Source organism: Mchenga conophoros, linkage group LG14, assembly GCF_057382185.1.
Source record: "Mchenga conophoros isolate Kocher_MC1m ecotype Shallow Benthic linkage group LG14, M_conophoros_male_GT1.1, whole genome shotgun sequence".
NCBI lineage: Eukaryota > Metazoa > Chordata > Actinopteri > Cichliformes > Cichlidae > Mchenga > Mchenga conophoros.
Window position 1 is genome coordinate 39,640,270 of NC_140539.1, and position 15,399 is coordinate 39,655,668.

Here is a 15,399-nt window from a genome sequence, read left to right on the forward strand (position 1 = left end):
GGGAACCGCCCCCCTGCTCAGGCCCTGTGTTGAAATATTCAAAGTGTTATTACTTGAGTTCAAGTTTTGCTTGAATAAATAAAGAGTTAAACTGACATTGGTCAACTGGGTCTAAGTCAATAACATAGTATTTGTTAGAATGAAAGGACTCAACCTGTTGTGTGCTTTTAGACTTGGTTTCTGTCTATTGATGCTCCGACCGCAGCACTGTTTTTATTTTCTGTTCAGACAGTGAGGAATGTAAACACAAGTCAGACAGAAAGACAAGCATCTGAGATTCTCAGGAAGCAGACAGCTGACTGTGTGTGTTTATCAGATCACGTCAGCGACAATCACGCTCCAATTTTTCCTGACCGATTCTTTCAATGAGAACAGATGTTCAGATGTTCAGATTGATGTGACAGAAAAGGGAGATTTAAACTCTAGAACAAGCCAGAGGCTCGTGTTCCAGTGCATTTACAGACACGACCTGTGTGCTCACAGTTAGACGTGTAAATAAACTTGTAACCTCTGTGACATAACTATTGAAGCAGTACAAGTGCACCTATAAAAATAATCACACCTGATCTTCATTGATCTTAATAAATCGCTCTGTGACCAACCTGTGCACCTTTTATTAAACTACGTGGTTTGAAATTGAGCTCAAATTCAAACAAAAACTATCCTGACTGCAGAGCAGCAATATGAACTTTGAGCAATGGGAACACAACCTCTGGCAAACCAGTCTCAGGTGGATTCAGAGTTTCACAGCACAGTCAGGTCCATTTAGCCAGCTACATGGTTGCTTTGGTCATTTCGCCTCTGTACACACAGGAAACTAATCAAAAACATGCAGACTTTTACACTGAAGGTCTGAAAAAAGAAGTATTGCAATATTATTTTAGGAGCTGCAGTCATTTCATACACAGCTCCCCATTCAAAGGCTCAAAAGTAATCGAGTAGTATCATGGACACAGATGATGATCATTCCCTCATTAATGCATAGAAAATGAATTCAGTTCAATTCATTTATTTATTTATGTGGCACAAAATCATAGTTGCTTCAAGGTGCTTTATACTGAAATTTAGACCCTGCAAGAAAACAAAAGATCCAATATTGTTTGATTCATGTGTTTAACTCGACTGCAGCACTTTAAATGAGTTAGACGGACGTCAGTCTAATTAATGCGTTTACGTCAATAAACTTTAGAAACACATTTTTTTCCTTAATAAACTTTAATTCCACTCAAAATAAACTGCTGGAATTTCAGGACCACGGACAGCGACTGAGGATTTCACGGTGATTGGTGCTCCAACAGGTGAGTGGAGGATGTGGTGCTGCCCTCAGACGCCTCACTGACAGGCCCTCACGCCAGACTCTTAAACACGTGTTTGTCAGGTTACATGTGCTCTTAAAGCCTCGGACTCACAGTCTCTGTGCCTGTTTGAGAAAATAGGGTTGATGCTATCGGCTCTATGATTGGCCGATTCTTGGACTTGACCAATAGCTGCTCTTCTACAGTGTAGCGCTGAGTGTGCATAAATCCACTCATGTAAGCTACTTTGTTGTTATTTATAACAGATATTAGGGAACATGTGCAGATGAATAGCCGTACTTGTATATATTGTCAGGGTTGCATAGTAACCAGCACAAGGTCGTGAAAACAATCTGTACATGTTTCAAGAATATTAATGTTTCAATATTCCATAAATACTGTTTATGTACATGTGTTCAGTAAAATAACAGAGTATCTGTGATATTGTAACTTGGTCCTGCTTTAAATTAATTTTTTTGTATTTCGGGCTTTTTATGGTCCTCGCTGTCCTCTAGTTACAAACACAAGCGGTCAACTGCACGCTGCAGTTTGCTTTTCTGTTTTCTAATTTGTGATTTTTATTGACAGGACGAATACAACCAGAACATAAATAAGACTGAAAGGCGACCTCACAAACAATACGCACAAACCAAATAGACTGAATAATACTTCTGTCACTGCTACCTGAGCCAACGCTGCGACCTTCTGGATTTCTTCCTTGACAAAATGAACACAGTTCGACACCATTCAGTCAAATCGCCTTTAGCTAGTTTCATACCCAGCTGTCTGATTGTTTTTCACCTCACTGTCCTCATATGGCATCACTTTGGCTTCACTCTTTGAAGAAGCCTTGAATGTCGAGTTTTCTTCATTTATGAAAGCCAGTGACACAAATCAGTCGCACAGCGCATGTCATAAAGACAAAAAGACCCGGATGTCCTGGTTTTCTGTCCTGCAGACAGAACAGACGTTACCATCCTGGACACCTTGGACGGCACAGGCTAGTATTTACACTCTGACATGCTTTCATTCATCTTCTTCTAGCTGCTGCCTTTACAGGTCACCATGTCCCAGAATCCCCCTCTGTCACACCAACCCTCTTCACCACATCCATCAATCTTCTCTTTTCCTGCTGCCTGGCAGGTCTATCATATGCACATGTGCAAACGATCTCAGGCTCTCCGACTCCCCTTCATAGACCCAGTGAACATCTGAACAGCTTCAGCTCTGTAACTTCAGCTCAGTCCCTTGCTTTGTTGACCCTCTGCTCCTTCGTCTTTGCCTCTCCTTCTGTCTCCGTCTCATTCAGACACATGTATTCCGTCTTCTTTCGTTCCTCTTCTCTGCAGGATCTCCTCCAACTGCTCTCTGCTCTCACTACAGATCACAGTGTCATCTGCAAACATAGTCCACGGATTCTGAACTTACTGGTCGACCCATCTGTCCCTCACGCCTCGCCTCTGTCCTCATACTGCAGCACCCTCATATACTTCCTAATGCAGTAGCACAGTTCCTCTCTCAGCAACCAATCACCTGCTTTCTCTGATCTTTCTCTGATCCAAAAAGACACGGTGACACTCCTTCAGTTTGCAGCAGATGGCCCCGCCCCTCCCTGAGCCTGGTTCTGCTGGAGGTTTCTTCCTGTTAAAAGGGAGTTTTTCCTTCCCACTGTTGCCAAAGTGCTGCTCATAGGGGGTCATGTGATTGTTGGGTTTTCCTCTGTATGTGTTATTGTAGGGTCGACATTACAATATGAAGCACCTTGAGGCGACTGTTGTTTGGTGCTGTGTAAATAAACATACTGCCCTCCTGCATGTCTCTCCTTAACACCACACCTACACAACAGCTTTTCATCAGCCCTGTTCACCTGTCCATTGAAATCACCCCCAACCCCACCTCCACTACCACCACTCTCTACCACTTTGACCAACTTCCTCCCCAATGTCTCTGTCTTCTACCTGATCTCCAACCTGTGGGGCATACACACTGATGACATCCAGCATTGACCCTTCAATTCACAGCTTCAAACCCACGATCTCGTCTGACACTTTCTCCACGACACTATTCGCTGTGGGATCAATAAAGTGTCTGTCTATTCACAGACTCCTGTCCTCCTGTGAAATCCCATGCAGAAATCCTACAAACACCCCCGATGTTTGATTGCACTTCGTACTGAAAGATTAAACACAAATGCACTGATGTGGCTGTGCTCTGAGGGGTCATCGGGCAGAACAGTAGGACCTGATCCAGGATGTTCGCTCTTCACACATCCCACACCGAGTGTCCCTGTTGATGTAGTCAGTGTGTTTTTTTTTTCCTCTGTGGGCCCCAGACAGCGAGTTTCTCAGCAGGCAGCAGTGTTTGTGTTAGCAGCCGCATTCCTGCAGCGTTGTGTAAACTAGGTTATCAGTGAGGCGTGGCTATCAGCAGGAATGTGACTGCTATCACTTTATCTGCTGTCAGGACTGAACGTCTCCCAAACCATCGTCCTTCCATCCACCTCCATTTATGCTGCACTATCACTACTTACGCTGTCATGACTCTCTGCACTCAAATCACCTCTTCATCAGCACTCCAGCTGTACTCAAACCAGCTTCCAGCATCTTCCATTAATCACCATCCCTCTGTCTGGGGTACCGAGATGAAGGGACTGACTGGCTGACCAGAAATCCCAGCCGCTGATTGGCCGGTGCTGCTGCTGTTCCCAGACAGACTGAACCTGGTGACCTCAACGTGACAGGCAGGGTAAAGAAAACAGTCTCCATCTCTACAACATCTGAGGATCCAGGTCTGATCCCTGAGGGACTCCAGAGGACCTGAACAATCAGACCCTGAGCTCAGTCCAGTGTTGTTTACATACAGATGAGGACAAATTATTATGAAATTTAAAGTTTGTCACTTACTATTTTCTAACAGTCAGGAATTTTTAAATGTCGCATTTCTAAAGAAGCTCGTTGCCAACTGGGCAACATGCCTCGTTTCTATTTGCATACAATTACAGAAGTATGGACATATAAAGTTACACGGTACAAAACAACTTCAGACTGATGTGCACACAGCTGTGCCATCAACATCCAAAACAGGCATTGCTCCAGGTGAAGAACGACGTCCAGAAAACCAAAGTGAACGTCACTGAGCCCTGACTTCAATCCCACTGAAAATCTGTGCGGTGAACTGAAGCCCGAGGTCTATGCAGGAAAACCATCGAGTCCGGACAGCTGCTAAAGAACAATTAGCTGGGATTGTTCAGGAGACGTGAGACTTGTTAAAGCTGCAGCGACCGCTGCCTGTCATTTACTGCACGAAACACAAATGACTGTTAGCTTCATGGGGCTATGCACCCCTCAGGGTCAGATGGCCCATCTCGTCTTCAGCCTGCAGACCATGTGTGAAGGATCCACCAAACACCTGACGCTGTTAGCGTCCTGCCAGGTCATTGGGTTTAGATAATATTCCCTCTTTTTAATAATAATAATAATAATAATAATAATAATAATAATAATAATAATAATAATGGATTGGATTTATCTCCTCCTTGAATCGCTACCTTATCGTGGTGGAGGGGTTTGTGTGTCACAGGGATCCCAGGGGCTATGTTGTCTGGGGGCTTTTGCCCCCTGGTAGGGTCTCCCATGGCAAATTGGCCCTGGGTGAGGGACCAGACAAAGAGCGATTCATAAGACCCTTATGAAAAGGACACCGAGGGAACAGTTTACCCTGCCCGGGATAGGGTTACCGGGGCCTCGCCCTGGAGCCAGGCCCGGGGAGGGTGCCCGAGGGCGAGCGTCTGGTGGCCGGGCCTTAGTCCATGGGGCCCGGCCGGGCACAGCCCGAAGAGGAGACATGGGCCCATCCTCCCGCAGGCCCACCACCCGCAGGAGGCGCCATAGGGGTCGGGTGCATTGTGTGCTGGGTGGCGGCCAGGAGCGGAGGCCCTGGCGGACTGACCCCCGGCTGCCAAGACTGGCAATAGGGACATGGAATGTCACCTCTCTGGTGGGGAAGGAGCCTGAGTTAGTGCGTGAGGTTGAGAGGTACCGGCTAGATATAGTCGGGCTCACCTCTACACATGGCTTGGGCTCTGGAACCAGTCTCCTGGAGAGGGGCTGGACTCTGTCTCAGTCTGGAGTTGCCCTTGGTGAGAGGCGGCGGGCTGGGGTGGGTATCCTAATATCCCCTCGGCTTGCTGCCGGTACGTTGGGGTTTTTCCCAGTGGATGAGAGGGTTTGTTCCCTGCGCCTTAGGGTCGGGGAACGGGTCCTGACTGTCATCTGCGCTTATGCGCCGAATGGCAGTTCAGAGTACCCAGCCTTCTTAGAGTCCCTGGGGGGGGGGGGGGGGGTGCTGGAGGGTGCTCCACCTGGAGACTCTGTTGTCCTGCTGGGAGACTTCAATGCTCACGTGGGTAACGACAGCGAGACCTGGAGGGGCGTGATTGGGAGGAACGGCCTCCCTGATCTGAACCCGAGCGGTGCTCTGTTATTGGACTTCTGTGCTAATCACAGTTTGGCCATAACGAACACCCTGTTCGAACATAAGAGTGTCCATAAGTGCACGTGGCACCAGGACGCTCTAGGCCGTAGGTCGATGATCGATTTTGTAATCGTATCACCAGACCTGCGACCATATGTTCTGGACACTCGGGTAAAGAGAGGGGCTGAGCTGTCAACTGATCACCACCTGGTGGTGAGTTGGATCAGGTGGCGGGGGAAGACGCTGGACAGACCTGGTGCACCTAAACGCGTAGTGAGGGTGTGCTGGGAACGTCTAGCAGAGGCCCCAGTCCGCGAGATCTTCAACGCACACCTCCGGCAGAGCTTCAACAGCATTCCGAGGGAGACTGGGGACATTGAGTCCGAATGGACCATGTTCAGCGTCTCCATTGCCGAAGCTGCTGCATTGAGCTGCGGCCGCAAGGTGGTTGGTGCCTGCCGTGGTGGTAATCCCCGAACCAAATGGTGGACACCAGAGGTGAAGGGAGCCACTAGGCTGAAGAAGGAGTCCTATCGGGCTTGGTTAGCCTGTGGGACTCCGGAGGCAGCCGACAGGTATCGACAGGCCAAGCGGAATGCGGCTCGGGCAGTGGCTGAAGCAAAAACTCGGGTGTGGGAGGAGTTCGGAGAGGCCATGGAAAAAGACTTTCGGACTGCCTCGAAGAGATTCTGGCAAACCGTCAGACGTCTCAGGAGGGGAAAGCGGTGCTCTACCTGCACTGTGTATAGTGCTGGCGGAGCGCTGCTGACGTTGACTGAGAAAATTGTCAGGCGGTGGAAGGAATACTTCGAGGACCTCCTTAATCCCACTGACACGTCTTCCGAGGAGGAAGCAGAGTCTGGGGATGAGGGGAATGACCCGCCAATTTCCGGGGGCGAGGTCACTGAGGCAGTTAAACAACTCCTTGGTGGCAGAGCCCCTGGTGTTGATGAGGTCCGCCCCGAGTTCCTGAAGGCTCTGGACGTTGTAGGGCTGTCCTGGTTGACACGCCTCTGCAATGTTGCGTGGAGATCAGGGGCAGTACCTGTGGACTGGCAGACCGGGGTGGTGGTCCCCATCTTTAAGAAAGGGGACCGGAGGGTGTGTTCCAACTACAGGGGGATCACACTCCTCAGCCTCCCTGGGAAAGTCTATGCCAGGGTGCTGGAAAGGAGAGTTCGTCCGTTAGTCGAACCTCGGATACAGGAGGAACAATGCGGTTTCCGTCCTGGTCGCGGAACACTGGACCAGCTCTTTATCCTCTCCAGGATACTTGAGGGTGCATGGGAGTTTGCCCAACCAGTCTACATGTGTTTTGTGGACTTGGAGAAGGCATTCGACCGTGTCCCTCGGGGTGTCCTGTGGGAGGTGTTGCGGGAATATGGGGTGTCTGGCCCATTGCTACGGGCCATTCGATCCCTATACAACCGTTGCAAGAGCTTGGTTCGCATTGCCGGCAATAAGTCGGACTCGTTCCCGGTGGGTGATGGGCTCCGCCAGGGCTGCCCTTTGTCACCGGTTCTGTTCATAATTTTTATGGACAGGATTTCTAGGCGCAGCCAAGTGGCGGAGGGCTTTCGCTTTGGTGGCCTCAGAATCTCATCTCTGATTTTTGCAGATGATGTGGTTCTGTTGGCTTCATTGGGTGAGGGCCTCCAGCTCGCACTGGAACGGTTCGCAGCCGAGTGTGAAGCAGCGGGAATGAGGATCAGCACCTCCAAATCTGAGGCCATGGTTCTCAGCCGGAAAAGGGTGGAGTGCCCACTCCGGGTCGGGGATGAGTTCCTGCCCCAAGTGGAGGAGTTCAAGTATCTCGGGGTCTTGTTCGCGAGTGATGGGAGAAGGGAGCCGGAGATCGACAGACGGATTGGGGCTGCAGCTGCAGTAATGCGGACGCTGCACCGGTCCATCGTGGTGAAGAGGGAGCTGAGTGTAAAAGCAAAGCTCTCAATTTACCGGTCGGTCTACGTCCCTACCCTCACCTATGGCCACGAGCTGTGGGTAGTGACCGAAAGAACGAAATCGCGGATACAAGCGGCAGAAATGAGCTTCCTCCGAAGGGTGGCTGGCCTCTCCCTTAGAGATAGGGTGAGAAGTTCGGCCATCCGGGAGGGGCTCAGAGTAGAGCCGCTGCTGCTCCACATCGAAAGGAGCCAGCTGAGGTGGTTCGGGCATCTGACAAGGATGCCCCCTGGGCGCCTCCTGGGTGAGGTGTTCCAGGCATGTCCCACCGGGAGGAGGCCCCGGGGCAGACCCAGGACACGCTGGAGAGATTATATCTCTCGGCTGGCCTGGGAACGCCTTGGTATTCCCCCGGATAAGCTGGAGGAGGTGGCTGGGGAGAGGGAGGTCTGGGCCTCTTTGCTTAGGCTGCTGCCCCCGCGACCCGGCCCCGGACAAAGCGGATGAGGATGGATGGATGGATGGATGGATTGGATTTATATAGCGCTTTTCAAGGCACCCAAAGCGCTTTACAATGCCACTATTCATTCACTCTCACATCCACACACTGGTGGAGGCAGCTACAGTTGTAGCCACAGCTGCCCTGGGGCAGACTGACAGAAGCCAGGCTGCCATATCGCGCCATCGGCCCCTCTGGCCAACACCAGTAGGAGGTAGGGTAAAGTGTCTTGCTCAAGGACACAACGTTCGGGGACCGAACCGGCGAGCTTCCGGTTACAGATACGCTTCCGGACCCCCTGCGGAAACCCCCTGAGCCACGGGGGCGACCGTGGCTCAGGGGGTTTCCGCATGTTAAGAACACACAAACTGTAGACAAGATAACAAACCTGCTACACAGTCAGATCATCTGTCACTGGTAGATTTGCATTAAAAAGAAAAATCAGCTTGTAAAATGTAAACCATCACTTTTGTTTTCATCAGGTCTGATCCGGGGCTGCTGACTTTGTCGATCCTCTGCTTACTAATCCTACACTGAGTCCTCCAGCGAAGCCGAAACTTAACCTTCATCAGACATGATTAAACGATTCAGCGTCAGGCTGGCGGTAAACAAAACACTAACAACTGTTTCAAATCCTTCAAGGAGAAAAACATTCACTGCTTCAAAGCTGCTTTTTGTTTTTTGTCGTATCTGATGAGGACGCACCGACTCCTGGGACGCTGATATATCTGCAGTTATGTTGCTGTCAGCACCGTTTGATTGGTTTCAGTAATTTGGGATCAGCTTTGCTCTGTATCTGTGCTTTACTGTATTTCATAGATTTACATGTTACTGATGAACTATGGCAGTTTGGGTGATCGGCTGACGCTCTGATGGCGTTTTTGACTGAATGAAGCAATTGTTAAAGATAAATAAATTAATCAGGTGATTGCTCCATAATAAAAATAACTGTTGGTTGCAGAAGCACCGTTTAGTTCAGTGTTGCAGTATCGGCAGGAGTGACTATAATCAGCTGTCTGCTCAGTCAGTTTCCTGTCTCACGTTCCTCCACCTTCAGTTAGCAACATTAGCCATTATTATTGTCTGCAGTCACAGTGCAGTTAGCAAAGTGGACATGAAGCTGTTCTCCACCTGCTTAGACCCATCAGACTGCAGGACTACAGCCTCAAACACTGCCACAGTGAGCCGGCCGGGACGCCTGCTGGTAGCAAAGCACTGGAGGTAGCTAGTTTTCAAATGAATATAGACAGATTGACCATTAGTTTGTTGTCTGTGGATGACATCATTCTCTCTGACAGATGATATAACAGAAATAAAATGACCCGTCAGAGCAAAGCTCATGTGTGGACAACCCTGGAAAAAGGTAACGAGATGGAACGATGTGGGAAGAAGCTTCATTCGGGAACAGCAGCTTGTTTTAGATGTTAGTAGTTTCAGTGGATTAGCTCAGGGCAGAGAAAGTTATTCTACAGTTTCTGGTCAGCGCTGTTTAAACGGTGTTTTCATGTCTCCTGGCTCTGTGGGCGGAGCCTTAGCTAACAAAAGCAGACGGCACCAATCTGATGCCAGGTGCGACTGACTGTGATTTCACCGGCTGTTTACTGCTTGTTGACAGAAGCTTGTGTTTCTTTGGTTATTGTGAGGTAGATCGTGGTGTACAGAGAAGCTTCAGCTCCTCTGTGAGCACCAGGATGAGTCGTCACCGTTAAAGAAGTCCGATTTCAGAATCCGATTCAGAAACAAGCGAGGATGGACCGTGAGATTCGTCCTCTCTCTGAGAAGACTGTAGGACTCAGGCTTCAAGGAGAAGCCCACAGTGGAGGTGGCTGCTTGGTGGATGAACGGCGTGGGAGCTGCAGGTGGTGGCGCTGCAGCGGAGGCAGGTTGCTGGACGGGCCCCTCGGACCCCCCAGCGGAGGCAGACTAAGGCTGGACGAGCCCCCTCGGACCCTCCAGCAGGAACAGGCGGTGGAGTAAATGACTGAGGTGAGAACTGAGCAGGTGACTGAGCTGATAGGTGAGCTAAAGTCTGAGCTATGGAGAGAAGTTTAATATGTACCGACTGTTGTAAAGATGGTAGTAATGGTGGGTAAGGTGGTGGATTAGCAGTAAGCTGAGCTAGTTACCCTGAGACACCAGAACCTGAAGAAAACTGCTGGACGGGCTCACCTGAGCCTCCAGCGAGGTCAGAAAAAGGTGCAGGTACCTGCCGAACACCAGCCACTCCCACCCAAGGACAAGGTACGGGTGCCGGAGCGAACTGGTTCCCGGTCACCCTGGGAGCCGGGACAGGCACCGTCAATGGCTGGGCAGCTGCTGTCCCCACCCGAGGAGCTGGTATGGGTGCAGCGACAGGCAGAGGCTCAGCAAACACAGACTCCTCTAAAATGTTTTTCAGCTTCCTACCACCACCACGTCTAACAGTCTTAACAGTTTTCACAGTCTCAGAATTTCTAGTGTTCACATGATTGCCTTTTTCCCGCTCAGAGGGAGCAGAATGAAAACAGTCATTATAACTCACCACGGGGAGTGGCTCAGCAGAGACGGAGTGGCGACTGCGTGAACGTCGCTTTCTCCAGGAAGTGGGAGGTGGCGAACTGGGCTGCGAATCCTCCAAAAGACCGGGGTGCGATGAGGAAGCAGAGAGTTTGTGAAGCTCAGAACGTGGCAGACCCAAAAACAGAGCGAAGGACTGCAGCGGAGTGAGTCTAACGTCCGGCGTCACGTAATCTTTCTTCCTCCGCCGCTTAACCCTCTTGTCGGACTGGTAATCCAGGGGTGAAGGCGGAGGTGTAGCGACTGGAGAGAATGAGCACGTGCTCAACCTGATCGCCCAAGGCATAGGCGCCGGCTCGGCCGTAGCCATGGCAGTTTGGAGGCTGCGGGGCCCTCCCAAAGCCAAACGTGACCCATAGAAGGGTGACTGGAGCTCCCGGGCATGCTTAGCCTCCTGCCTCACGATCTCCTTGAGGAAGGCAGAAACTGCGGGTCGCCGATACCCCACGGAGTCTGCTGGGTCCATGTTCTGGTCGCGATCTTCTGTTATGTGACGGCTGTGTGCGGACAGGAAAAGGACCCAGAGTGCAGACTCCGGAGACAGACGTGAACTCAAAAAACAGCTTTAATGCTGAACTCAAAGTAACAAACTTCCAAAGTACAAACATTAACGCAGGCAGACAAAAACAAAACACACAGCATAAGTGAGGGTCGATAAGAGTAGATCACGACAATGACAAACTGAAACACAGGGCTTAAATACATAGAGGGAGCAATCAGGGAATGGACAACAGGAGGGAGACACAGCTGGGGCAAATCAGAACTAACGAGACAAGGAAGCGTAAACTGAACACACTGAGATAAGACAGAGACCTTCAAAGTAAAACAGGAAACACATAACACAGACTGAACAAAGACACAGACTCACATGCAGGCACTACAACAGAGGGAACAGAGACGTGGGACCAGGGCAGACACAGACTGGACACGGGGATATAGCGGACAGGGGAGACAGCAACTAAGGATTACACAGAGACAAACCATAAGACATGACTCTAACAAAAACCCAAAGACTAGAAATTATAAATAATATAATAAAGTCAAAAACCCTGGGTCAACGACCCAGGCATCCTAACAACCTGTAATGCATCACTGTCCCGAAGCTCCACATCAAAATTTGCATTAAATTAAAATACCAGTACCAAACAGCTAAAGGCCCAGTGGCAGCATACAGGTCGGACTCATCAGAACAACAAGCAGAGGTTTGAGAAAGCACAGTGATCATGTAAATAGACAAAAGGAAGTGAAATTATGTGAAGCTGTGTATTTCCTGCAAACAGCAGAATAAAAAAAGTCCGTCTGCACCTGGACACAGAAGCACAGCTGTGAGATCGTCATTGCACAGCTGGAGGGAAATTTAAACACTGGCTTCAAGCTCAGTGACGACAGCACAGCCCGACTATTGGCCAGGACATCTGATGATGTCATCCCACCAATGATTCATCTTTACATCATATGACAACTTCCACACCGTGGTCTGCGATTTGACCAATAAGAGCAGAGATACTTTAACCATGGAAACAAGCTAATGGACAGAAAACTTGTTTCAGCTGACGCGATTTGATGACATCACACACTAGTGAAAGACAACAAGCTGTGATTGGCTGGTGGCCAACGTTTGCTGGACCAGACTGAAAGGGCTTATAAAGGCAGAGGTGGACTCACCCCGAGAGCTGCTGGCAGGGCTTTGAGTACGATCAGGAGGCACCTGAAGGAGAGAGGACACAGGTGAAGCATGAACACAAAGGAATGATAAAAAACGTTGATCCACAGTGATGGATCAACGTTTTCACAAAGCCCCAACCAGCTTAAACAGGCAGCAGCTATTAAACTATGAAATGCACCCACACTCAGGGTTCCCACCAACACTACGAAACTGTACGGCAGGGGTGGGGAACTCCAGGCCTCGCGGGCCGGTGTTCTGCAGGTTTTAGATCTCACCCTGGGTCAACACACCTGAATCACATGATTAGTTCATTACCAGGCTTCTGGAGAACTTCAGGACATGTTGAGGAGGTCCTTTATCCATTTGAATCAGCTGTGTTGGATCAAGGACACATCTAAGACCTGCAGACACCGGCCCTTGAGGCCTGGACTTGGACACCCCTGATGTACGGTGAGACTTGGTTTATAAGCTAAGATGTAAAATGCATACTGGCACCACAGTTCGTATGAAGAAAACAGTCTATGGTTTGTAATCTATGGTTAAAAGAGGGTGATGAGGTGGAGCAAGACGTAGTGTGCTTAAACTTAATCCAGGCATCCGTACCTCGCATCTGAGCACGTGCATCACCAAAACACTCAGGCGGAGTTACAGACGTGTGTAACATGTCAGCAACTCCAATTAGCTGTGGTGAAGCCTAGCAGACAGCTAGCAGATCCAAACACCTGTGTCACCATCCACCTGTCAGCCAAAGAGGCCACGCCCCTAAACTTTAAACCTTCTTACATATTAACCAGGTGAATCCTAAAAACATTCTTCTATTGTACAGGTGTTACGAAGGAGGACATTATCCACAGAGACAAACAGTTTGTATATCAGGCTGCAATCATGTTTATTTCTGCTGTACAGTTTTAACATGGGAGTCTATGGGGACTGACTCACTGCTGCCTCTGCTGGATGTCAGACGAACTGCAGCTATTGGGACTGTAGAGTCGGTGTCTTTTGTCACTGTAACATTGTTACACGTGTTGCATGGGTTGTGCTGCTGTTTGCACGTGAACTCATCTTCATCGTAAAAGAATTTAGTGTCATGTTACCAAAGACCAGACTGTCGGCAAAAGATTCAGTCATGGAAACTTAAACTTAACAGACGTGTTCACGTGTGCGGTTTTATTTACCAGAGCAGATTGAGACCACAGGCATCAGAGCAGGAAGTCAGCAGCATATTGCCTTCAGCTCAGAGGAAGTCCCTCCTGCTACACTCTGACTCCACCTCCAGCCAGTTCTCGGCCTGTGAGGATACCCCGACGCTGTTGGTCGTCCTGCAGGAACAAAGACAAACTGAGGTTGAAGATGATGAAGGTGAAACCACACACACCTGACCAGGATCAAGCCGTCAGAATAAAAGTCGTAATAATAATAATGATGTAATATTAACCCTAACCCTCACTCCTTTCATGTGAAGCTCACATGAAGCTGGTTATTAACTTAGTGAGCTGAGAACCTGCTTTGTTAGTTTGAGTGAATCCAGACACCAGGAAGATATCCCAGGTGTGTTAAACTCACTTCCTGGTACAGGCCTCTTAGCTGTGTCTGTTTGTGAGTAACTTCCTGCTTGGACAGCCAATCAGGACTTCGAAACTTTGTGTTTGAACTGCACATGGACAGCAGCCCACGCTCCCCACAGTCATGTTCTTTAGAGGATGCTGATGCAAATAGCAGCAGCAGGTGTGTCTGGACGTCAGCCAATCAGAGAGCTGTGTCTCTATAACCTGTCAGCCTCTTATTGGCTGTTATGACTATGATGTTGTATTTGTTGCAGGTGTTAAGATAAAGTTAGAACTGAGAAGCTTCTCAGTTCTTCTTCAGGAGCTTCTGTGATGCATATTTAATGGGATGAAAGTTGCTCTAACAGCATCGTGAGCTCCATTAGCTCTTGCCTCTGAAACTGAGGGTTTCAGTAACCTCCGCCTGCAACAGCCCGACCGAACCAAGCTGCTGCAGCGCCCGCTCACAGAGCCAGACAGCAGGAACGATCCGTGTCAGTCACCGAGTTCCTGCAGGAGGCTCTTAGCTAACAGCAGCCTCGGAGCTTCGAGCTCCACGGCGTGATGCTAGCAACACGAACAGCTGTTTGTGCTGCTAGCATCAGCTGTTTGTGCTGCTAGCATCAGCTGTTTGTGCTGCTAGCATGACGAACAGCTGTTCAGTTTAAACTCTGTTCAGAAGTTTCATTCAAACGTTTCAAAAGACAAAAACTGCAAAACGAAGCAGGAGAAAAACAAAAAGTATCATCAGAAACTGAGAACGACCACAGACAGAAGGTTCACGGGACAGGGTGAACGACCAGAAAGGGAAAGGAAGCAAAGGGAGGAAGTAAACCTTCAAAGTAAAACAGGAAGTAACTAAAAGTTTGAAATGTCTTTGTGTGTGCTGCAGTTCAAAAATGAAAACTCAGACACGGAAAAAGACAAATTTACAGCTGCTTTCATTTTGCGATCATTTCTCAGCTCTTTGTATGAAACATGTGAAATAAGTAAAATCCAGCAAACTCAGAAATGATGATCATCACATGACTGCGGCGAGCCTCCCCAGCGGTGCTAACCTCAGTGATTAGCTTTGAGCACACGGGTATTTTTCAAATCACAGCCTCTTCTCTGCGTTCGAGCCTTTGTCCAGACGTAAACGATGTTTTGGATCATCGAAAACTGAGATTTTTAAAAACTCTGTTTCTGTGTTTACGTGTGGACGAGGAAAACAGAGATTTAGTCACAAAGCATCAAAGGTGTGCGACGTGTTACTGTTTCACATCATTGAATTTCTACATTGATACAGACAAAACACTGCTGCTGTTAACCTCAGTTACTGTCCCTCTGTTTACAACGACTGCTTTTATGCGCCATCTTTGTTTACGCTTTCCCTCCCAGGCTTCTAGACTTCTGATTGGCCAACATTTCTACACAGTTAGGATTATATCACCACCTGTTGCTTTGGCATTTTCTTGAGAGGGT

General features: G+C 49.0%; 1 protein-coding gene and 1 pseudogene across 1 annotated transcript in view; both read right to left on the minus strand.

Annotated features, from left to right (window-relative positions):
* Window positions 1-15,399, minus strand: part of col4a4 (collagen, type IV, alpha 4) — a 52,410-nt gene that overhangs the window by 36,168 nt on the left and 843 nt on the right. Inside the window, exons 2-3 of the mRNA XM_085244518.1 lie at window positions 13,567-13,710; window positions 12,391-12,433 (exon numbers count right to left, since the gene is read on the minus strand). Coding sequence (XP_085100644.1) covers window positions 12,391-12,433; window positions 13,567-13,613 — 90 coding nt within the window. The 5' untranslated portion in view covers window positions 13,614-13,710. The remainder of the gene's footprint in view (window positions 1-12,390; window positions 12,434-13,566; window positions 13,711-15,399) is intronic.
* Window positions 9,962-11,191, minus strand: LOC146560403 (uncharacterized; annotated as a pseudogene).